Here is a 23393-nt window from a genome sequence, read left to right on the forward strand (position 1 = left end):
TAGCCGCCTCTAAAATTGGTTTTGCACTGAGTGTGAACACACAGGCGCTAGGTGCTAAAGGTCCAGTCACTAACCTTCAGAATCAGGTTGTGGTCTTGTTTTTAAAGGTGCTGCTGTTTTGTTAAACTTTGATCACGTTTTACGCATTTAAAGGAGCTGTTTCTAAGTTTTGCTAAAGCAACACAGCTAACATTAGCATTAGCAGCTGTTTACTTACCAGTCTAGAAGAAATGTTGTGAGTTCAGCTTCAAACTTCTTCAGAGGTGGAAACAAACACCAGTGTGGACTCTTCTATCATGTCTTTTCTTCTACTGAAGTTAGCATGCTAACCAGCTAGCCCTGGCCCGTCTCCTCACTGTAGCCTCCAGTCTGTCCTGAAGACGTAGCCGCTCAGAGGGGTGAACTGTCACCTCTTGTATTATAAAGACATAGATGGCTGAAACGCTTGTCAAGCAACCAACAAGAAACCACATTCAGCAGTAGAGAAAACTAACAAACAGCCTCTTTAAACCAGTCAAATCAGACTTTTCAGGCTTTGACTTCTCTGTTGTCTGCGTCTATGTTAATATTGTCATAGTGAACGATACATTATACATCAAACATCTGTAATCCCTCAGATTTAATGTGTTTTTGCTGCTCAGGGTCCAGATGGAAGAAGAGGCCGTCCTGGAGTGAAGGTGGGAACAACTTGATGCTGTCAGTGAAAGTTTTTATATCCGTTACCTTTCCTTGAAATATCCTTTTTACTTTTTCATCTCATTTTGCAGGCTGCACCTGGTGAGCCAGGAGCTCGAGGACTCCCGGGCAGCCCAGGTGCTGCTGGTCCACAGGTGAGTGAAGTTCACCTTGCTCTGACAAGGCAAATCTTTTTGATCTTGTGCAGGATGTGCAAAATTAAGAAAAGGGAAATAGACAAGACACAAGAATGGAATACCGATAATGAATACACAAGCAGGAACACAGCTGAGCTGAAACACACTTCAATAAAGTTTACAACACAATCAAAGTTTTGAGTGGACACTGATAACTGATGCGCAGGCTAGTAATTAGTGGAAAGATAAAAGTGTTATCTCCAATAATACTGGGACCATGCAGTCAGACTGATAAGAATCAACACTGTTCCTTTTTGAATATCACTGATTGATGACATATTCACTGCCAAGAACTTCCTGTTGCGTACAATTTTTTCATGCAGTCTTTTTCTAACTGTGGCCTACTTTTGTCAGATTGTGGCCATGCAGTTTTCTTCATTTTGTTTGTCTTCTGTCTGTGTCCATGTATTTTCTTACGTGTTGAGCTTCTTGGCCTCTGTAGTTTCAGGAACATGTGAGAGTTGTGTTTTTGCAGGATTCCAGTGGTTTCTTAGAGACACAGCTGTTATTGTCCTGGGTTTTGTCCAAGCCTCTGTGAGACTGTACTGAGACACTGCTGTGCTTTGAGCATGTCAGCTAACTGTGAGCTAACATACTCAACACATACATCCTGATGTTTAGCATCATATTAATGTTTGCTTAGCACAAAACACAAAGTACAGCTGAGGCAGATGGGAACGTCATCAGTTGTGCAGGTGTGGTCATATAGCGCAGAGCAAGTCAAAATGCTGACCTAACGATGGCAGTAGATGAAAAGTTAGAGGATTATTACAGTTCAAACCACGTCATCACAATCCATCCAATAATTTTTTAGACACTTCACTCAAAACCACCACCACCACCAATCTTTAGCGATGTTCACATCCGTGTGGTTGGGCAGGTTACTCCTCTACGTCACTTCTCTCCAAAGGCTATTGTAGCAATTAGGATATGCTAAGTTACTTTACTAACTCCATACACATACAAACACAGAAGACTGTAGGTTCGTACAGAAGCCCAATTTGTATGAACACCAAGAGACACACGTAAATTATAATATAATGTATCATGTTGCAATAATATTTTTCCAAAAAATAAAACACAGGAACCAACCACTTTAAAGTTGTAAGGAAAGAGGGGCAGAAAAAGAAAAGCACAATAAACAGTAACTCAAAGCAGTCTTTTCCACATGTTGTGGGAATGGGTCCAATTATTCCAGTTCACCGTGCACTGTGGCAATCAGTTCATTAAATCTGTTCTTTTTATCTTCTTCCTACCACGTTGTGGTGTTGAGGTACTTGTGTGCAGTTTAGCTCACCATCAGGGGTCGATGATGATGATTCCAGTTACCACTTATTGAAGTCCATTCTAAAAAACCTGACCTAAAAAAGGTCACAACAAAAGATATCATTTCCACTTTCTAATGTGGTCCATCATGCTATGATTCATATGAAAAAAATGTCAAAATTATAATTCAAATGGGGGAAGCCCAGTAGTCGAGTGGTTGAGGCGTGTCCCACGTGAGCACAAGATGCTCGTAGCAGGCAGTCGCCAGCTCGACTCCCGACCGGCCCGACTCTTTCCTGCATGTCATTCCCCTCTCTGTACCCCCTTTCCTGTCAGTCTCCACTGTTCTGTAATAAAGGCACAAAAAGCCCCCCCCCCCCCCCCAAAAAAATATTATAATTCAAATTAGGAATTACATTTTTGTTAAAGTTTACATTCAAATGATTTAACTAATCATTCAATATAAATAAAACCCAACAGAAATTCACACCGGGCTGAAAACAAACATGAGTGTTCAAAGGTCAGCAGAGAACATGTGGAGGAGGAAACTGTGTGAATGGCTCTGCTCACCAGCGTTTTGCTAACACTAACCCGCCAGCATTGAACAACAGAGGAAGTCACGTAGCTTAACCCAGATATTTATGAATGCAAACTGTCCAGGATTGGATGACAGTGCAGGTTGTTAACAACCATGGGTTACACTCTGTTCAGACCTGGTTTTAACAAGACACACCAAGCTCACATGAGAGACCCAATCACTCAAACCCCATTCAGAGGTGGTTTTACTATTTCCAATGGTTAAAAGCTTATTTATTTGTAGAGCTGTGCAACCCCTCAGTGCACCACTCTCTCTCACTCTCTCTTCACACTCACACATAGGAGACACACATGCATATTAGCAACGGACCCGTCTGTCAGATTGGCTGAAAACAACCTGCTTATCTGTTTATTGCATATTGCAGGAATAAGTGAGATCTGATCAGACACCGAGACACATTCTAATACCAGGTCTGAACAGGGCCTCAGACTCTAATCTGCTTGTCTTCAAACACACAGGAAGTTTTGTCCCTTAAACTCCTCAGATAAATACTGAACTCGGTAAATTTGCTTTCAGTTTTTTTGTCACATCAACCAATGGAACAAAATACAACACACATTGAAACTAAATAGGTTTGTGTCAGTAGGTAATTTTCAAGTTTTTTTGTTTTTCATTTATTTTTTATTTTTTATTTATTTGACCGGAAAATGTAGACAGGAAACACGGGGAAAGAGAGAGGGGGAACAAAGTGCAGCAAAGAGTCCGCCTGCCATGTGGCAAGCAGCTCAGTATGTCATTATAAGCATATCTAGATTATATAGTTGTTGAAAGCACATGTTCTCATAGTCTGTTTCATTTAACTAACGAGGCAAAAACAATGTAAATGTCCAAATACAGTCTGCACTCTGCTTGATTCAGTAACAACCCACTGAAATTCCCCAAGACTCATTAACAGCAGCTGTACACTGTTGTTCTTCTGCCAAGAAGAGGGGGATGCTATCTCTCAGATCAGCGCCTGGTTCAGGGAGGTGGATTTGGCAGGTTTTGTTGTGGTGAGTGGTTTGGCTGATGGGGAGACTTCCATGGAAATTCAGGGGAGCTGTTTGTGAAAAGGGAAACCATGTGGCTCTGTGGGACTTTGAATGAGGAGAAAAGAAAAGTATTGAACAAAGATGCCAGTGAAAATTACAATTCTTCTTTCTGTTATCCAGTTCTCCTGCTATTAGATCGCTGCTGCCGTAAAACATTTAATGAGCTGTATGTGTCGATATTTTTCTGTACAGTGCAAAATAACCATCAACAACGTAACAGCCTGTTATGGACTTAACCGGCTAAATCTGGGACATAACACACAAGCTGTGCTCCAAATCAGGGGTTGCAGCCTTCAAACGCTGCATCTGAAGACTGATTACCAAGAAATGCAGCCTTCTTTTGCTGGGCCATAGGTGGATCCTTTGTGGCCCAGCATATCCCAGGGTTCATTACACACCGGTAATGAAAATAATACAGCAGCAAACAACACTGACAGAGAGCCTGAGGATTACACTTTAAATAGGGTTTCAGCTCAGTTCAACAGCTAATGGTGCAACTGTTAAAAGCTCAAGTTTTTGTGAAAAAATGTGTTGTCACTATTGCTAGGCGACAGGAGCCATGCTTTGTGACACAAAGCAAAAATCCTCCCTTTGAAGGGCCACGTCTACAAGGACCACACCTTCGTAGACTGCGTCCTCTGAAGGATCCGGCCCCTGAACTGGGACACAGCTATAGTCAGTGGCCTTGTTGCTGACACAGTGGACATGTTAGCATGCTAACATTAGCATGCTAATATGCTCACAACTGTGAGGATAACATGTTAATGCTGAAATGATATAATGTTCACCATCATAGTTTAGTGTGTTAGCATTCTAAGTAGCATTAAGCACAAAGTTCAGCTTAGACTGATGGGAACCTCATTAGCTCTGCAGGTATCTGATCATAAACCAGCACCGAACAAACTGATATGCTGACCTAATGATGGCGCCAGAGGAAAAGTCCGAGGATGGTCTGATGTTAGACCAACATCCCAAACTCATAATACCTGAGCAGTAAAGATTACATTTAAAGACAGACATCAACTGGTGAGCCATGGCTAGAGGGATTAGCTCTTCAGGCAGCGTTTTATAGTGGAGGTTTTTTAGTAGAGATAAATAAAGAGGAAATATAAAGAGGCTCTTACTGATAATAATATGTTCTTGTGGCCAAGTGGCTACAAATACTCTGAGCAGGTGATCCCTGCCTTGAGGGACCATCAATTTTGACTCAAGGATGAACTGATTAGATTGTGGTGGTCAAAGGCCAAGGTAAGTCTGAAATCAGAAAATACTTGAGCCATAACCCAAGAATACAATGAAATTTCACACAAATGGTTAATATCTTATGACTCTTGAGAAACAGGGATGTAATCTGAAACTAGTTCAGACTTATTCAGACGTAAGAGCTGCTGTCCTCATCTATCCACCATCAGTCTGCCCCAATAGACACCAAGACCTACTGCATTTATACACATGAAGACATACTCTCTCAGGATTTGTGTAACCTGGTTTCTCAGAGGAACCTGGCTACTTACATGCATGTAAACACAAAGAATGACAGCAGATGAGATGTATCAGGACATGACACTGACTGATCGGTCTGTAATTCATCAGCAGCACAAAGAAAAAAAGCACCACACTAGAATTGGACTGGGATGATGACCAGCTGTATTCTGGAGCACTGTCCTAAACTGTCCATGTTGTCTCTGCAGGGACGCAGAGGGCCCAATGGTGAACTAGGACCGAAGGGAATCTCTGGATTTCCTGGACCTCAGGTCAGTACATCACCTCATGGTTGTCCTAGTTAAAAAATCACTGGCGATCCCCTTTAAAAAAATGAAACTGTAGATGACAGAGATGTGGGCTGTAACAGGACAGAAAAAAACTTGCAGTAATACAAATACACCTTAATAATTTCAAGATGGTTCTGCATCAGCACCCTGCTTCCATCAGGTATGCACTTTTCTCCCCTAACAATGAAGACAATGATGATGACGAACCCCGATTAGAGCTGATAGAGTCAACTCAGATCCACCTGGGTATTGGACTTATTGACACACAGACCTGAGACCTGCACCAGCACAACAGGATCTCACTGAGGATAATTTAGACCTGGTCCAACTCGGGTCCCGGATCAGGTCTAGCAGAGCAGTAAAGACCTCCAGTCTGTAATTGTTGACATGTTTTGCTGTGGACCAAAGCCTCTGGTAAGTGTAACCACACAGTGTGATTGAGGAGGAAGAAAAGCCCCATTTGTAACCACAAAATACAACTAATCACAGAGGTCAACATGTTTTTCTACTGAGGAACAGGAACAGGAATGTGGTGAGAATAAAGTTTCAATCATTAGGTTCTTACTTTTTTTCTAACAAAAACGTTTTTAATTTGTTTAGCTTTTTAAACCTTGATATTTGTTTAATTGCTGCTGTGGGATCTCACGTTGGGTCTGTTTGTAATTACAGCACTGCTCCAGTAACCTGACTGACTGGCTCTGATGCTACATAAGGCTGCTGGCTCAGAGCATTACTACCAGTAGTATGGGGCATTATTTATGAAGACACACTTGGGTTCAATTATCAGCTCATATACATAGGGAGGTCCCATGTTTTTACTTCTCCTGTGGTTTATCTGAAGTGTTGATATCCATAAGAAGATATGTTTGTAGTTTAAGAGCCAAAAACCATCTTAGTGTAGTTTTACATCTCCTCTCTCAGACTTCTCTCTGGAGCTCTAGCAAGAACAAGGCGTTTTTTGTCTGTGGTCCTCTCCTGATTGGCTGCCTGGTTTCTGAGTGACATGGCCAGGCCAACCACAGCTTGTAGCAGGTTGTAGCTTGGTAAAACTCACCATGGCAATGGTCATTCAGCAGTGAAATGAGAGGAACTGAAGGTCAAATTCAAACTAAAACGCACCGGAAATTCAGAAAAAGATTAACTACCAACTGGTCTCTAATATTACTTTTTTTGGGAAGGTTGTGCAGTGAAATATTGGCTTCCTTGACACTGGACTGAAGGATGAGCAGATTAGATTTTGGTGGTCAAAGGTCAAGGTCACTGTGACCTCAAGTTGCTGATTCTTGAGATATGGCCAAAAGTGTGTTTTATGACCAGCTGGTGGAGGCATACATAACTGTGACGCGGTCACTCTAGTTCTGTTTTATAGCTGTTAGCTTAGTGACAGAGTGACTGCTCATTGTTGTGTTGTGTAAAACAACAACAACAAAGGTTGGATGGTGGGTCCAGGTGGGCGTGGCTGAGGGCAGTGACTGTTTTGTTGTGACATCACAAAGTTCCAAAAGTCCTGACGGCTGGTTTTAAGGCTCAGTTTCTGAATACAGGCTGTGTGCATTTCTCTGTGGACTGAGGCTTTGATACTTTCACAGTATTAATATAGAACCATGGACATCTACCTTTAGACTGGATGGAGCTTTAACCACTCAGTTCAGAGTTGTAGATTTCAGCTTTGCTATAAATAACAAACTAACATTGGTCCAAATTGATATAAATGATTCACATGATACGGTTTAAAATCAACTACACTACTTCTAAATATTAAAGTGTTTACACCTGTAGTATTGATCTGTCCCTCAGACACTTGCCAGCCAATCAGAAACAAGCATCGTCTCATTGTCCGTGGTATAAACAGTGATTCTGACCTTCAGGCTCTGGAGTTGTGCAATGTGACAACAAGTTTGGTAGTTTCAGATTTGTTCTGTTCTGCTCTGACTTTGTGGGTTTTTCTGCAGGGTGAACATGGAGCAGCCGGAGACCCGGGAGTACCTGGACGTCGCGGCCCTAACGGACAGAAGGTGTGTGACATAATTTTCTGTGCCTCATCTGGTCATCATCAAACACATCATGTTCAGACTAGATGAAGTTAGATTAGGATTACATGTGGCTGCGATGGCTTCAAGCTCCGTTAAGCGTCTCTGTGGTTTCCAAAGACTGATATTTTTTCTTTCTTTGGTCACAAACCAAAAAATTTGACCAAAGTCATTTGGGGGTCATCCTGAGGGGATCATGGATGTCTCAACCAAAATTCATGGAAATCCATCCAATAATTGTTGAGATATTTCCTCAAAAAACTAAAAAAGTCATCCTCATGGCACACTAGAGAATAAGTCAGGGGTGGTGACCCAACTTGCTGACAGAAACAAAATTAATTCAAATAAAGGCGGTGGTAGAACATTTAGATTGTTGATTAGAATGTCGGAAAGTAAAATTAATTGAAGTGTGAATTTTTTGGTGGGTGGATAAACAAATGTCTTACATGGGCGGGGTTCTGCTGGAGGAACTTGGACTTATGATCTATACCTAATGTTTTTAAACCCTGACCCCGATCCTGAGTTTGATCCAGAGAAGGTTTAATCTTTCTGTTGCTGTTGTTGTTTAAGGGTCAACCAGGAGACCCAGGTGTAAAGGGTTCTCCGGGGTCTCTGGGACCCAGAGGAATGCCGGTAGGTAGCTGAACATCTCTAGATGTTGTTTAATATAAACTGTATATTGATCGTCCAGTCGGGGACTCAGACTGACTGACTGTGCTCTGTTTCAGGGTCAGGATGGTAGAGATGGTTATGGACCTCCAGGAACCAAAGGTGCCAAGGTACACCTGACCCCAAGGACTTAAAACATCTGGTCATTTTAGTGCAAATTTAGTTCCAGTCTCCTAATCAAAGCAGATGTTTAACAACACACTTACTCTCTGACAATTTAGAAAGTCCTCTTGATAGTTCTCTGAGAGTATAAATTCTCACCTTCTCTATACAGGGAGATCCTGGTTTTCCTGGATACCCCGGTAAACTGGTGAGTCCGTCCATTTTCTAAGAATTGAAATCGGAATCAAACCCAACCCTGAAGTCAAAATAATGAAAAACAAGACACATGTTGGAGTTCAGACTGTTACGGCATGAACAATGAATTTCTGTTCTTGTGTTTCCTGGTGCTCAGGGTGAAGATGGTCTGAAGGGAACCAAAGGATATCCAGGACGCAGAGGGAACCATGGTCGAAGTGTGAGTAAAAGCATTTTTTTTTTATTTGTGCTAAACTGTGCTTTAGTGTCACATGTGACTTTTACTTCTGGTCTGATCGACACAGGGGAACTCCGGCAGGTCAGGAATACCAGGCGTCCCTGGAGAGCCGGGTGATCCAGGACATAGGGTAAGAGTGAAGTCAGACATCAGTCAGTAATCAAATCCCCCACCAGCATAAAACACTGCAGCAGCTGAATAATATGGTATCACTGAAGAGAAGAGCTGTCTCTCTCCTTTCCCTCCATCCAGGGCCCACGCGGTCCTCCTGGAGGCAGAGAATATTCTGTAAGTCCACCTTAAATTCACTTCACCTTCCAACACTGAGGGAAATATTATACTATGTGTGTAACACAACGTGTCCTCTGTTGTCTCAGGAGTGTGAGCTGGTCACCTTGATCAGAGACAACTGTGGTAAGTGTTAAGAATAAATCTGTTTCGTTACTAAGATACGAACATTTTAGCGTCTTCTTATATTTGTTGATCACTTATTCTACTCTAAATGTTATGAGCAGAAACACTGTACCTTTTGATCCATTTGTGCAACATCAAAGTGAAAACAAACTGCAAAATGTCCCGACCCACATCATTCAGTAACTGAGCTGAAGTCTAAAGATGATTTCTCTCCTCCACACAGCTTGTTCTCCTGGTATGTATGTCTCCATTTTGTCACTCAGACCAATTATGGTGAGTACAGCACAAAGTTTAAGTTGTAAGCTGCCGGAATAGTGAGAGCATCAGGAAAACACCAACACCTTTCACCCCTGTTCTGTTGAACTGCTTTCGAGTCATTTTTCATGTCTGTTGATTTTGGACGGAGGTTGGCTGTGACATCAGGCTCTCCTGTCACTCTGAGAAGAGAAGCCAGTGTTGAAAAACTCCTCTTAGCGTTAGTGCTGGTTATGTACAGTATGTTGTGCAGATGTCAGTGATATAAGAAGCCTTTTATTCATATACAGTAAGTCTCTGCTTCAGAGAAGTGAGTTATAAGAACTGGCTTTAATGTGTTGCTGAAGTCTCTGTTCTGAAATCTCCAGGGTCTTTTGGGTCTTTATGCAGGGCATCTGCAGGTCTTGATAGTCTTGATAGTAATTTTTCTTACCTGCCATAGACAGTGGGATCAGGAGGTCAGGAGGCCACACCATCAGATCTTTAGCAAACATCGTTGTCACTTAGCCACTGTCACTTGTTTGGATCAAGGTCACATTTTTTTTTAAGTATTTAATCATATTTCTGGAATTTACTGTTACATACAGCTAGGGAGTGCTGACAAAATATGACAAATGACTATAAATGAATGAATGATTGTAACCCTTGTAGTCTTAACTGGTTTTCTATCATTCTTTGACCGTTATAATTGGGAAAAAAGATATTAAAGGTCAGAATCTGAGCCTTAAAACGAGCCATCACGACTTCTGGAATCCACCTGGACCCACCATCCAACCTTGCAGGATTTGGTTTCTCTGAGTGTTTACCTGAAATCTGCTATATTTTTACTGGATGACTCAGAAAACAGTCAGCCAATCAGGAGAGAGATTCAGAGCCCCTCTTTGGATTGACTCACTGACCTGTTGTTACTAGAGCTCCAGAGAGAAGCCTGAGGGGAGATGTAAAACTACACTGAGATGATTTTTGGTTCTTAAAACCACAAATGTATGGAGATCAACACTCAGATAAAACACAGAGGAAGTTAAAATATGGACCTTTAAACTGCGTTCTATGTTGTATTAAAAAGGTCTTCAAAAGTCTTACATTTAATGGGATGAACACTCCAGATACACTGTAATGTGTTCACTCTTTTACCAGTTTAAGGATTTTGGGTTTTATTTGTATATATATATATATATATATATATATATATATATATATATATATATATATATATATATATATGTTTTACTTTTTCTCCACTTTTCCCAACATGAACTCCTCCAGGTGGGTCAGAGTGCCCAACCTTCCCCACTGAGCTGGTGTTTGGTCTGGATATGTCCGAGGATGTAACCCCGGCCGCCTTCGAGAGGCAGCGCGCTGCTCTCCTCTCTCTGCTGGAGGACATCACCATTTCCGAGAGCAACTGTCCGACCGCTGCACGGGTCGCTGTGGTGGGATACAGCGGCAGCACAAAGTACCTGATCCGCTTCCATGACTACCACCGCAAGAAACAACTGATTGAATCCGTTAAGAGCATCGCCCTGGAGAGGACATCCAACCGACGCCAGCTGGGGGCCTCCATGCGCTTTGTGGGTCACAACACATTCAAACATGTCCGAGCAGGAAAGACGATGAGGAAGGTGGCGGTATTCTTCTCCGGTGGGGTATCCCAGGACAGTAACGATATTGTTACCGCCATGATGGAGTACCAGGCTCTCAGGATTTTCCCAGTGGTCATCGCACTCCGAAATGCCCCTGGCATTGCTCGAGCAATGGAGGTAGGTTTGCCTCATAAGCAGCTGATAAAACTGAAAGCTGAAACTGATCTGCTCTGTCTGGCCTCCTTTACATTCAGCCACTTCAGGTGTCTTGTGCACACTGGATAGCTGCCTTCCTTCTCTAATGTTGTAACACCAGCTGCAGTAACACTGAAACTATGAAACTACCCTTTAGTTCAAAATTTAGCTACTGATGAGTGCTGTAACTCTGGCATTTTTGGCCATTTTAGCATCACCACAACTCTCCAGACTAGAGTGTGGTTGACAGACCTCAACCGGACAGCACCAAGATTATTCTTCCTTTTTGGCTCCTCCACGTTTACAGTTCAAGAGCTCTCTGTGTTCCTATTGCTCAGCTCCAAAGAACACTTCACAGAGGTTGTCAAACTAGACAAGAGAAGGCAAAAAAAGCATTTTTTTTGTTTCGCAGGGACATTGTGAGGCGTCCCAGGTGTTGCACTGTTTGTCTTCCACTATGTCAATTTGGAAAACAGTGATAATTGCCTTCAATACTTACTTTGATTCCATGCCCACCATGTCAGGCTGTTATCAGGCTGGTGCCAGAGTCTCAGGGTTGGTGTGCACTGAATGTCAGAAGAGCACATGTTCAGTAAAATTATTTTCCCCAAAGGTTTGTCTCCACAGTTAACATTCCTGTTTTGTCTCAGGTTGATGACTCGAGAAATTTCGTCTTCACAGTGCTGGGAAGGGACCCAGCTACTGACTTGAGGAGGGTCAAGAACTGTGCAATCTGTTACGGTAAGCACTCACACTTTTATTAATTGTATCATTGGTAATATTTTTTATTTATTACTTTTTTAATTTTATTTATGTTTGGCTTTTGTGGGTTGTGTTACCAAAGTGATGAAAAGTGAGATTAAATTGAAAAGAAGGCTGAGCCCAGACGCCCTGCTAAAGAAACTTGCAGCCATTTTTATGCAAATTCTTACTATCCTGAAGGGATTCAATTTGTGGAGATTCATCAAATAATCCCCTCATATGCAGACTACAGGCAGTGCTTCCTCACATTTGTGCTTTACACTGTTGTGTGAAGAAGAGAGGCAGGTTTAGTTCTTTCACTACTAAATTTTAGTAATTTTAGTGCAGTCACGGTAGGAGCCATTTTCTAAGCTGTTTCTCAGCTGTTTGGCTTCTGGATGTTCACTCTGTCATTTCCTCAGACCCATGCAAGCGTCCAGACGTATGTGGCTTCATCCAGCCCCTCCAAAGCCCTCAGGAGGTCGATGTGGACCTGGTCATGGTGGTGGACAGCTCCAGGCAGATGCAGGCTGATGAGTATGCTGGCGCCCAGCAGCTGCTGGGCTCTGTGGTGGAACAGCTGGCTGTGAGCTCACAGCCCCGCCGAGCCGGCACCCAAGCCCGGGTGGCTGTAGTCCAGCAGAGCGGCACCCGGGCTCCCAAGGTGGAGTTTGGCCTGCAGACTTACCAGGACCACAACGCGATGAGGAGACACCTGATCCAGAACATGCAGCAGCAGGGCGGCTCCTCTGCGCTGGGACAGACACTGGAATACACCCTGAGGGAGGTGCTCCTGAAGGCCACCCAGCCCCGGAGGAGGAGGGCGCTGCTGACCGTGGTGGGCACCGAGACCACCTACGCGGACCGAGCCAAGCTGCAGTATATCTCCCAGAAGGCCAAGTGCGAGGGGGTGGCGCTGTTTGTGGTGACAGTCGGTAATCGCTACAGCCAGACGCAGGTGGAGCAGCTGGCCAGTCTGCCTGTACAGCAGCACCTGATCCACGTGGACAGACTGAAGGCCGACGAGCAGGGCTACGCCCAGCGCTTCTTCAGAGTCTTCCTCTCTGCCCTCAACAGTGAGACCAAACTCCAGACTGAATCAGTCACATTTCATCATTAGCTTTGTCAAATGTTTGTCTGCAGGTCCAATTCACATTAAATACATTTCTTTATGTTGTTTCTGAATTCTCTAATTCTCAACAACAAACACAAGTGGATTTGTTTGTTTATTTCAGAGGGAGTGAACACGTATCCTCCTCCATCATTAAGACAGACCTGCAGCCAGCTGGCCAGTCAGGAGGAAGCACTGATACTCACAAACGGGTAAGTCATTTTCACACAAGGGAACAAATTAAACTTAATGACAAGGTCTTTCTTTCCCCAAATGCAACATTTGAATATTTTAGGTTCATCCAAGACCAACAAATCTGAGCAGAAACAACAGGTCTGTAAACACAACAGCATGACTGTATTATTGGGAGAAAAAACAGGCTGTTGGCCTCAAAGTCAGTTCACTGCTTCACCTACAACAACTTCAGGCCAGATGTCTGGTGTGTTATATAATCCTGCTCTGATTCTGATGAGCAGCACAGTCGTAAATGGGAAGACAAAGGCAGGAGGTTTAGCTTCAGATAAAAGCAGTTGTAGTTTTAATGTGAAGTTACTGACTTGAACCACCTGTCTCTTTAAAACATTCTCCATATCAGTAACCATGAGATACAGCGCCCTGGCTTCTCTTACTTTAACATACAATGATTCTCACTTTGGCTAGCCTGTAACGCTTTAGCTACCAAGGCAATGTACAAGTCAAAAAACAGGTAAGTACACTTTAATTTAACTGAAGGTCACATATGGCACCTTTAATCACCTCAGTGCTGAAGTAGTGCTGACAATTACTCTTGAACTCAAGGAAATGCAAATGAATTAACCGCAGATATTTGGATGAACTCTTCATAAACCAGTGCATGAATCAACAACATCAGAATACAGTTTTGGGCCCACCAAGTAGAGATGGGACGTTTAACACCGAGGCACCGAAGCTTGTTTCACTTTGGAAAGGGTCGGATTGATGCAAATGTTTGGCGCCATACGATGAACTTGAAAAGAGACGCGAAGGAAGCGGTGGATTTTCTCATATTAATACAGACGACAGTCATATAGTTATACACCTAGATCAGACCTGCATCTCTCATAATAATTTATTAGTTAGTTGTGCAGCCTAGCCTACACAACAAATAAAGATACAAAGAAACAGATAAATAAAAATATTAATAAATAGTCTGTGTGTTTATCAGACAGCCTTGATGTCCTTAAGATTTTTTTTAAGATTTAAGACACTTTTTAGCCGTATAACACACTTTTACAAATGAGTCAGGCTACTCACAAAGTCTTTAACCCTTGGCTTAACAATCTGCTAACTGTTGTAGCTAGCTGCCACCCGTAGCTGCAGTCATATCTCCTTCTCTCGACCTCTTAGTCCCGCCCCTTAACCAATCACAATTTTAGAAACGTGACGTCTCTCTGAATGGACCAATCTCCGTCAAATAAACAAAAAAAAAAACAAAAAACCCACTAAATATAAGCAGGTTAGTCTCACACCTCATGTGGAGGCAAGTACATCTCAAACAAGCTACAGAAAAGTTATGTTCTTAAAGTGACACAGCGTATTTATGAAAGCGACATTAAAACATTCACGTACCAGCCTGAAACTGTATGGTTTCTACTCAGGGGTTATGTTCTCATGACTTTACTCTGTCAAACTGAGGCCAATCAGGAACAGATGAATGATCTGGGATGGACCATGATATTTAAAAAATGAAATATTTATATGGTGTTAATATCACAGGTATGATAATGTGGTGGTGGCAGATGTTTGGCCTGATAACTGATCTTTTTGTAGCTTCTGTATAAATATGGTCACAGACTCTCTCCACCCATTACATTCATGCTTGAGTCTAATTCATTTGTCACAAAAGAGACAAAGGTTAAGATGAATTTCACTGATTGCATTATTTATTTATTTATTTCAAATTTTCTATAGATATCATGATAATATTGTTGTTGTGAATTCTTTGGCGACAATGTATTCACTCATGTATTGAAAATCTGGTATCATTACAGCTCTATATTCAGAAAATAAAAAACTCTATGATGCGTTATGAAAAAATAGCTGGCGCTAATATAAAAGCAGCCTTAAATGATTTATTAGTTTTTGTTTGACCACATGGGGGCAACAGAAGAAGCTGTAAACACAACTTCTGACTTATCATCAACTTATTGAGGCTAAAAAGCTTTTGTTCCTGTGTCAATATAAAAATATTAATGAGGGCATCTTTAAGATTTGTGGATGAAAACATACAGATGCTCTCATACTGTCCTTAAAGTGATAATGACCTCAGATGTGATTGTGTCCGTGGAGGAATGTGACCATGAATCTGACTGACAGACTTACATATATTTTTTCACAAAAATATGGGGATGAATGAAGATGAATGGGTGAATTTTGGCCGCTGTGTGTCTAGTCAGGGGTCGGCAGAGCCCGATGACTGGATGGCTGATGAGCCGGAGCAGAGGCCCCAGGCTCAGGTGGGAGGAGAGACTCAGACCAGACTCATCAACGGTTTGATTGGAGGCTTCAGCCCGACTCCAGTCTCAGGAGCCCACCTCAACGGTAGCTCACACTCCATTCATAGACACATTCAGTTCGCTGTGTATCAGAGCTTCCCCATACACTACATGACCACATGTGGATTAGTCCGCCGCTGAAAATAGACCCCAACAAATGCATTTGTTCTGCCTATTTAAAACTACAGTGGCAGCTGCTTTTTTTTAATGAAACAAAAAAATATTTTATATGGGAACCAATAAGACACTGCTGGTTTTAGTCTACACATGGAAAGAAAAACTTTTTCCATTAGACAGCAACAGGACAGGTTTTTAAAAATATGGGAAGGTTGAATTTTGTTCTTTACATCTGTAGGTCCATCATTTGTTCAGTGAATCAAGCATCATGGAGGTTCAGTAAACCCCAGTGTTCTGGTTCTCTCTCTTATTTTATTTTATTTATTATCATGTGTTTTAACTTTTTCAAGAAAACACATTTGACACTCAAGGTTAGTAAGTCTTATTACAATGATGATATGGTTTGGATGTGCTCTGGTAAATCCCATAGAAAAGGGAATTTAAAAATGAAGGAGGATACCTGCTGCCATGTGACAGCTGCAGCTTCTGCAGAAGCAGAGCAGGGGTTTCTGACACAGCATAAAGAGCATGAAGAAGAAAGTCTGAAGGGGTAAAAACTCCAGCAACATTTGAAGCATAAACTTTACTGTCAGACCCAGACGTTTCAGCCCTGGGGTTGTCAGGACAAACATGAGAAGACCACTAAAATGAAATGGGTATCTGTAGCAATAATACCCATTATGCTCCCTTAAATTCAGATGAGACGAGTGACATCCTGAGTGTAACAACCATCTCTCTCTCCTGCCTTCATTCAGAGGCCTGTTCGCTCAGTCAGGACGCCGGCAGCTGCCGGAACTACACCCTGAGGTGGTACTTTAACAGCAGCCGCGGTAGATGTTCTCCCTTTTGGTACAGCGGCTGCGGCGGCAACAAGAACCGCTTTGAGACGCAGAGGGAGTGCGAGAACCTCTGTGGGACGAAGACTCCAGGAGGAAAAGGATACATCACCGGACGCCGACACAAGATGTTGAAGGGGACTGTTATTGTGCAGAAACCATGAATCAGGAAAACCGTAGAAACATGCCTGTTCAAGGAAAAGCACAAAGCCACGTCCAAACACAGCAGGAACATTTAAACTGTTCCAAACTCAGCAGCTGCTCATTAACAAGCCTCTTTTGTCAGGACAAGTTTCTGATTTTCTTGAACATGCATGTTTTGTTTTTTTTTTCCAAAAAGAGAGGCACTTATTTTTGTGAATTACCCCTGGAGTTTTTATTTTTCTCTGCACTCAAGGAAGTTCTGTTGGATGTTGATTCTGATTGATGCTCAGCAGAGACTTGACGCCTCTTTCAGGATTTTTTTCTTCAGATCAGGTGCTATTTCTGGTGCTGTCCATCAGCCGGACGAACTGAGACGCAGGCCATGTGTTTCATTTGAAATCAGTAACATTTTTACAGCAGCTTTAGATATCTTGTACAAGTTTCTTATTAAAATTACTGGAATTACTCCAAAACTCAGCATCATCTGTCTGTGTCTGTCCGTGTCTGTGTATCCTGATGCAGCCGAGACGAGAGGCTGATGTGATGAAGTCAAGGTGTTCTCAGAAAATGAAGGCAGGACTTTTCAGCCTGGCCTTGTCAGTGATAACCGACCTTTTTGCCCTTTGACCTGTTAAAATGAAGGAAAAGCTGGTGTGACCTTCATCACAGGTCACGGCCTCAGAGCACGTTGTGAATTGGTTTCATTTGAATGATTCCAGAGACCTGAGGGGAGGATTCAGTGTCTCTGATTAATTATCAGGTTACCGCTCTGAGTTTTCTTGTGCTTCATGAGCCACTCCTGTAGCCTATCAGAGGTTTTTTTCCCTCCTCTCCCTGAGATGATTGGTTGATTGATGTTGATTCTGTGCACCTGTGTGTGTGTGTTGGTTCACTCAGTGTTTCTGATGAAGGTTACCAGACTGACATGTCCTGCTTTTATTTATATTTTATATTAGTGGAGACTTGAGTTCTCTTTAAGTGTCGTCTAATTCAGAAACTACAGAATCATGTTCAGATCATCACTGCATATAAGTAGAAAGAAATCTCTTGATATACAATGTCATGGTGATTACACTGCACCAGGCTAAAGACATATATACATAAATCTCAGAAATGTTGGCAGCCCACATCTGAACCTGTAACAGTATGGAAGCCAAATGATGCCTTCTCAGGACACTTTTTATTGGAACATTCAGGACTGAACTGAGAGCAGGGGAACATGCAGGAAGCTCCACAGTGACACACTTTAATACAAGAGGAAAAACAATGGAGGAGTTTTTAAACCTTTTTTGTTGTTTTTAAAAAATAATTTTATATTTAAAACATTTAAAACATTATTTTTATTTTTTTATAATTTAAAAATTTCACTAAAATCTACCAGTTTTGCGAACAATTTGATGGTCTGCTCGCACCACCTGGGGGTTGTGGCCCACAGGTTGGGAACCATTGCAGCGGACCATGTAACCAAAATAGCAGCTCACAGCAGAACCGAGCACTTCTGCCTTTCTGCTTCAAGGTGGCGCCAGATCACTTGATTATAAACCTGCAGCCTGAGAGCTGCAGGTTTCCTCTCAGGTCTGTAGAATGACTGTATGATCTCATTACAGTGGAATCACGACATTATACAGTTGTTCAGAGTAACTTCAGCGACTGAGCCCTGTGTTCTTTAGATAGTCACAGTAGTAACAGTGGTGGAAAGTACATTTACTCGTACTGTATTTAGGTACAAAATTGAGGTACTTGTACCTTTTGTACTTCTACTAACACATTTCACAGGGAGAAATTTAAACAGTGCAGGCCACACATGTACAGCACAAACAGTGAATCCATTTGTTGATTGGTCAGTGGACAGAAAATTCACTGGAAACCATTTTGATTTTATTTAAATGTACAAATAAGAAACTTTTTCTGTTTCCAGCTTTTCAAATGTGACAGTTTCCTGCTTTAGATTTGAATTATTTTAACTTTAATGATTTGGATTTTGGGCTGTTGGTTGGAAGAAACAATCAATCCATTAATTGAGAAAATAATAAGGAAATTAACAATGACAATAATCATTGGTTGTAGTTCCATATAAAATAGTTACAATTAGCTCCACTTCAATTGGCTACAACAGTAAAATGCTGTTGTAAAGAAGATTTGCATTAATAATAGAGCTGTCAGCGTTAACGGGTTAATCGCGATGAGATTAAGGACCAAGCAGAACAAGTTTGTTTTTTTTAATTTTTTTAATTGTGTTAATCTCATGTCGCTAGAGATTCTTTATTTTACACCGTCACTGCTGCTGTTACCAAAGATACAGCGCTACGTTCTAGAATCTTTGTCTGCTACTATTTTGACCCTTTGAGGTACCCTTACTTGTTGTCAAGCTGCCACAGACACTTCCTACAAAGATTTTACATGGCAGAGCAAGATGCTTCATGGCACGTCTATGGGAGCAAAAGGGGGCGGTTCCGGTCTGCATAAAGGGGCGTGTCTGGAGACCTGAAGTGTCTAAATCCAACGCCTGAGTCGTCGTTGGTGACGATCAAATGAGTTGAAAAATAAAAATATAACTTACCCAGAGCTCGTCTACGGATCAATAAATGATCAGACATCTTCATGATTACACATCAGACATGCTAACGTTAGCTTCTAGTTCAGACAGATGGTTCTGTGTCAGCAAGTAAGAGAAAACGGTTCTGACATGTAAAATAATAGAATTTTAATCATGTGATTAAACTTGCAATCAATCGCCATTAAGAAAAAATCAATCATTTGACAGAACTAATTAATAATCTGATGATTCGTGTTTGTGCCACACGGCTGCTGACTCCTGGGACACATGAACAGGACAAACGTAACGTACGGACACGTCTCTCTGACTTTCTTCTCTGATTAAATGGGTCAAATTGTTTATGAATTTCTGTGACACTCAGTTTTTGTTTCATTGTGTTACAGCTGTTTTGTCATCGATGTGTGTGGGGGAGGGGGTTCTCCTGGATGTCATATGACTGTGGCCATTACATCAAAACTGTCCACCAGCAGACCCGGGGACCCCAGCTCCAGGAACCCATGTGAGGCCATGAGGTACTGCACTTGGGTCTTTTTTTAAGTCCAGAAAAACTATTTAACCGTGTTGATCTTGTTAAAGTTCAGAATCTATTTCATCTTTTCAGATTCTGAACTTGATATTGTCATTAAAGCTGAGTCCAGCTGATTGTGCCAATCAGGCTCAAGCCAGACATTTTTATAATTCCAGTGCAATTCAGCTGTTACTGACTCTGCCACATTGTGAGCAGCTCAGTCCTGTGTTTTATTTAAAGTGTTGATAAGAAGATATATTTGTGGTTTTAAGAGCCAAAAACCATCTTAGTGTAGTTTTACATCTCCTCTCTCAGGCTTCTCTCTGGAGCTCTCGTAACAACAGGTCAGTCAGCCAATCAGAAGAGAGGATCTGAGCCTCTCTTCCAATTTGCTGATTGTTTTCTGAGCGATCCAATAAAATATAGCAGATTTCAGGTAAACACTCAAATCCTGGAAGGTTGGATGGTGGGTCCAGGTGGGCGGAGCTTGAGGCAGTGGGTGAGGGTGGTGACTGTTTTGTTGTGACATCACAAAGTTCCAGAAGTCCTGACGGCTGGTTTTAAGGCTCAGGTTCTGAATACAGGCTGTGTGCATTTCTCTGTGGACTGAGGCTTTGATACTTTCACAGTATTAATATAGAACCTAGACCTGCTTTATAATCACAAACACATGGACATCTGCCTTTAGACTGTGTGGAGCTTTAAAAGGTCACAAGACAAAACAGTCAAAGGAATCAAGTGAGTGAATCCAGCCTCTGACTACTTTAATACGTCAGTGAAGCATGATTCATTGTCCCTTCTGTGAACTCAACACAGACACTCTGCATCTTCTGGGCTGCATCTTCAGAGATATCGTCATCGTCTCAGACATAGTCAAGTCCCTGTCTGGACTGATGAAATGTTCAAACACTTCTCCATGACCTGCAGCGTCCCCCTGCACCAGGCTGCCACAAGGAGCGCCACAGACTTAACGTATGTTGGATAACAGAGAGAAGAGCAGAGGCAAGTGGGAGAGACGGTGTCCAGACATTAGCTGTAAGCACTGATTCAGGGTGAACAACTCACACAGTCACATCTTTACTTCATTGACTTCCTCAGTGTAAACACACCATCTTTAAGACTTACTGGAGGAGAGGTCTGGAGGTCATAAAAATCACTAAGATTTTTCCTCTGTGGATTATCAGTGTCCACAGAGAGTTTCCTGACAGTCCTGGACTGTAGCTGTGGGGTCACAGAGGACTGTGATCCTGCAGACTGAACAACCACTGGTTTAATGAAAGCTGCCAAAACACAATAACTGCTTAAACATCATTAAATCTGCAGCTTATGGCCTGGATTCAGAGTGTGAACATTCACAGGAACATAAACTGAAAACACCTCTGTCTCACTGCCAATTTTCCATGACCACTAACTGTTTAACAACTCTCAGTATTATTTTTTACACTGGTATCTGTGAGACTCAACCTCCAGAGTCTTGACACTTGCTGTAGAGAAAGTCAACATCGTATCACCAGCGTTGATACTGGTCAGCGGCAGGATGTGTGTGTAGAGAGCAGGCTGAGGATGTGACACAGCAGGATATCTAATTAGGTCTAAAAATAAAGTTAAATACTGAATAGAATAAACACAGAATCCCTCAGTATCAGAAGCGACTGCGGAGACAGACTTTAAAGCCATGAGTCCAAATCTGAGCAGCTTCATGTGAGCATAGACCTCATGGCATCAGCACGGCCAGAGGAAGAACTAAACAGCTGCAGCCTGAGCTGAGACTGATGGGACATTAGACAGATTGGACCGGATCTGGAGGCTTTGTTTCCTCGTAGAAACATCAGGCTTGGGTCGGACTCACTGCACTTTTTTAGTTAGTTAAATTTTATGATTATGTAAGACATGAAGTTTTATGGCCTCATGTGTGGTTTGGACAGAACTCTGCACATCTGTCTGCAGAGGACTGAGGGCTGCGGCTGCTTTTCCTGTCACCTTTATCCATGTCGAAGAAATCATTCCCCCTGCGAGCCTGTGGAAGCAGCCAGGGTTTGTCCTCAGTATCCCAGTTTTATTTTTATATTTCAGTTTTGGGATTTGATGAGCGACCTGATGCTGTTTCAGGTAAATTTGACGAGTTTCATTTGAAGGCATCGTACGCTAACCGGTCTGGTCCAGCCTGGGTGGAGCTGTACACTCTGTGGTGTGATAAGCAGCAGCTGCAGGTGATGATGTGCTCTTTACTCAGTCACATATCAACCCTCTGTGTGTCCTGCTGCTCTGAGTGGAAACAGCTGAGAGCCGGCTGGTCCACCTCCGTCACTGAGGGGGACCAGAGCTGCTGTGGCCCCTCAGGTGCTCAGGGTGGGCTGGCAACACAAAACCAGTTCATGTTCACTGGAAGGGATGTTTCCAACTGGACACTGAATCTGAGATAATTGTGTCTGACTGTCCACACCGAGTCGTTAACGCTCTGCTACGTTAGCCTGTAGCCTGCTAGCTCTGATGTATTTAACAGCAGTCAGTCATGGCTCATCCAGCGTGGAGCACAAACCCTGGTTTATAGTCTCAGAGGTGAATTTGGTTTCACAGATGGGGGAGCAGGTCCAGCTGGGAGACTTTCACTGGTTATAAAACATCCTCAGTGTGGCTCAGGAGCAACAAAGTACAGTTTCAGCTGTTAGAAATGGACTCGGAGAGCAGCCACGGTTTTATATTACAGTTTCTGTTATGGCGCTGTGTTAGTCCTGGTGTCTTTTTGTCTTTTCTTGTCCTGTCTCCCCTTTAGCTCCACCCAGGCTGTCCCCTATTAAGCCTCCACGAGATGCACCTGGCCAGTGAGGAAGGTTCAAAGGCGGATGAGCATGGGGGCTGGTGTTTCTGCTGCCTCTCAGCCCAGGTTACGTGTTTTGTGGTTGATGTGTCTTTACTTTGTTTTTCTGTTGTCTTGATTTTTGGTGTCAAGTTATACATGTATTTGTTGTAATGGTTGTTTTAGAAGTGTCTTGTTGGTCTGTTGTGGGTCACTGGTGGCACGTTGTGCACCCTGGAAACAACAGCCATGTCCCAGCCAGGTTGTGTATTTGTAGCACATGTGTTGTCATGTTGATGAAGGTGTTTTCTGAATTTGCTTGTTTACTGCAGTGTGTTGAGCTCTCTGGGCCACTGTAGATAGGGGCACAGATTATGGATCAGTTCTTCTCTCACAGTGTCTGGTATTTATTATAATATTATACATGAATGTCAGGACATTCCGTCTGTTTCTGGTGAATCCACCAAATTAAATGCCTACTTAAACACACTGATGCAGAATCATGCAAAAGATCGATAATTTTGCCGTCAGTGAGTCCTGATCTCCCACAAAGATTTAATCCACCCAGAGACATTAAAGGAAGAGATGCTGCAGAATAAAGTAAAAAGTTTATGAGGAAATATGTCCAGTTATTTTGCTAATTCACACAAGTACAGTATAGTTTCCCTTAAAACTCTGGGATGGAGTTTAACAGAGTAATATTTTGTAATGATAACTCTACTCAGAAACCCTCTCACACCATAATCTCCTCCATAATCCTGGGATTGTTGTTACTGGCTCGAGAAAAGTAGACGAAATAAAAAAGTCAGTGGATGAACAGGGAGTCCAGGGAAAACCTTGGAGAGGCTT

General features: G+C 42.4%; 2 protein-coding genes across 4 annotated transcripts in view; both read left to right on the forward strand.

Moving 5' to 3' along the window:
- LOC139612860 (collagen alpha-6(VI) chain-like) overlaps positions 1-17160 on the forward strand; it is a 37390-nt gene extending 20230 nt beyond the window's left edge. Inside the window, exons 23-40 of the mRNA XM_071468949.1 lie at positions 642-677; positions 768-830; positions 5459-5521; positions 7492-7554; positions 8140-8202; positions 8298-8348; positions 8513-8548; positions 8693-8755; positions 8841-8903; positions 9026-9061; positions 9151-9187; positions 9411-9422; positions 10709-11202; positions 11871-11961; positions 12384-13037; positions 13197-13284; positions 15483-15631; positions 16458-17160. Coding sequence (XP_071325050.1) covers positions 642-677; positions 768-830; positions 5459-5521; positions 7492-7554; positions 8140-8202; positions 8298-8348; positions 8513-8548; positions 8693-8755; positions 8841-8903; positions 9026-9061; positions 9151-9187; positions 9411-9422; positions 10709-11202; positions 11871-11961; positions 12384-13037; positions 13197-13284; positions 15483-15631; positions 16458-16702 — 2307 coding nt within the window. The 3' untranslated portion in view covers positions 16703-17160. The remainder of the gene's footprint in view (positions 1-641; positions 678-767; positions 831-5458; positions 5522-7491; positions 7555-8139; positions 8203-8297; positions 8349-8512; positions 8549-8692; positions 8756-8840; positions 8904-9025; positions 9062-9150; positions 9188-9410; positions 9423-10708; positions 11203-11870; positions 11962-12383; positions 13038-13196; positions 13285-15482; positions 15632-16457) is intronic.
- Positions 17161-22012: 4852 nt separating this feature from the next.
- Positions 22013-23393, forward strand: part of LOC139612564 (collagen alpha-6(VI) chain-like) — a 69198-nt gene continuing 67817 nt past the window's right edge. Inside the window, exon 1 of one of the 3 annotated variants that reach the window (XM_071468238.1) lies at positions 22013-22631. The gene's annotated coding sequence lies outside the window, so the exon portion shown is untranslated. The remainder of the gene's footprint in view (positions 22632-23393) is intronic. The other 2 variants (XM_071468236.1, XM_071468240.1) reach the window with 2 other exon arrangements.

The sequence above is a fragment of the Trachinotus anak genome, unplaced genomic scaffold (assembly GCF_046630095.1).
Source record: "Trachinotus anak isolate AG129_WGS33_773 ecotype Australia unplaced genomic scaffold, CSIRO_AGI_Tana_v1 ptg000032l, whole genome shotgun sequence".
In the NCBI taxonomy this organism is placed as follows: domain Eukaryota; kingdom Metazoa; phylum Chordata; class Actinopteri; order Carangiformes; family Carangidae; genus Trachinotus; species Trachinotus anak.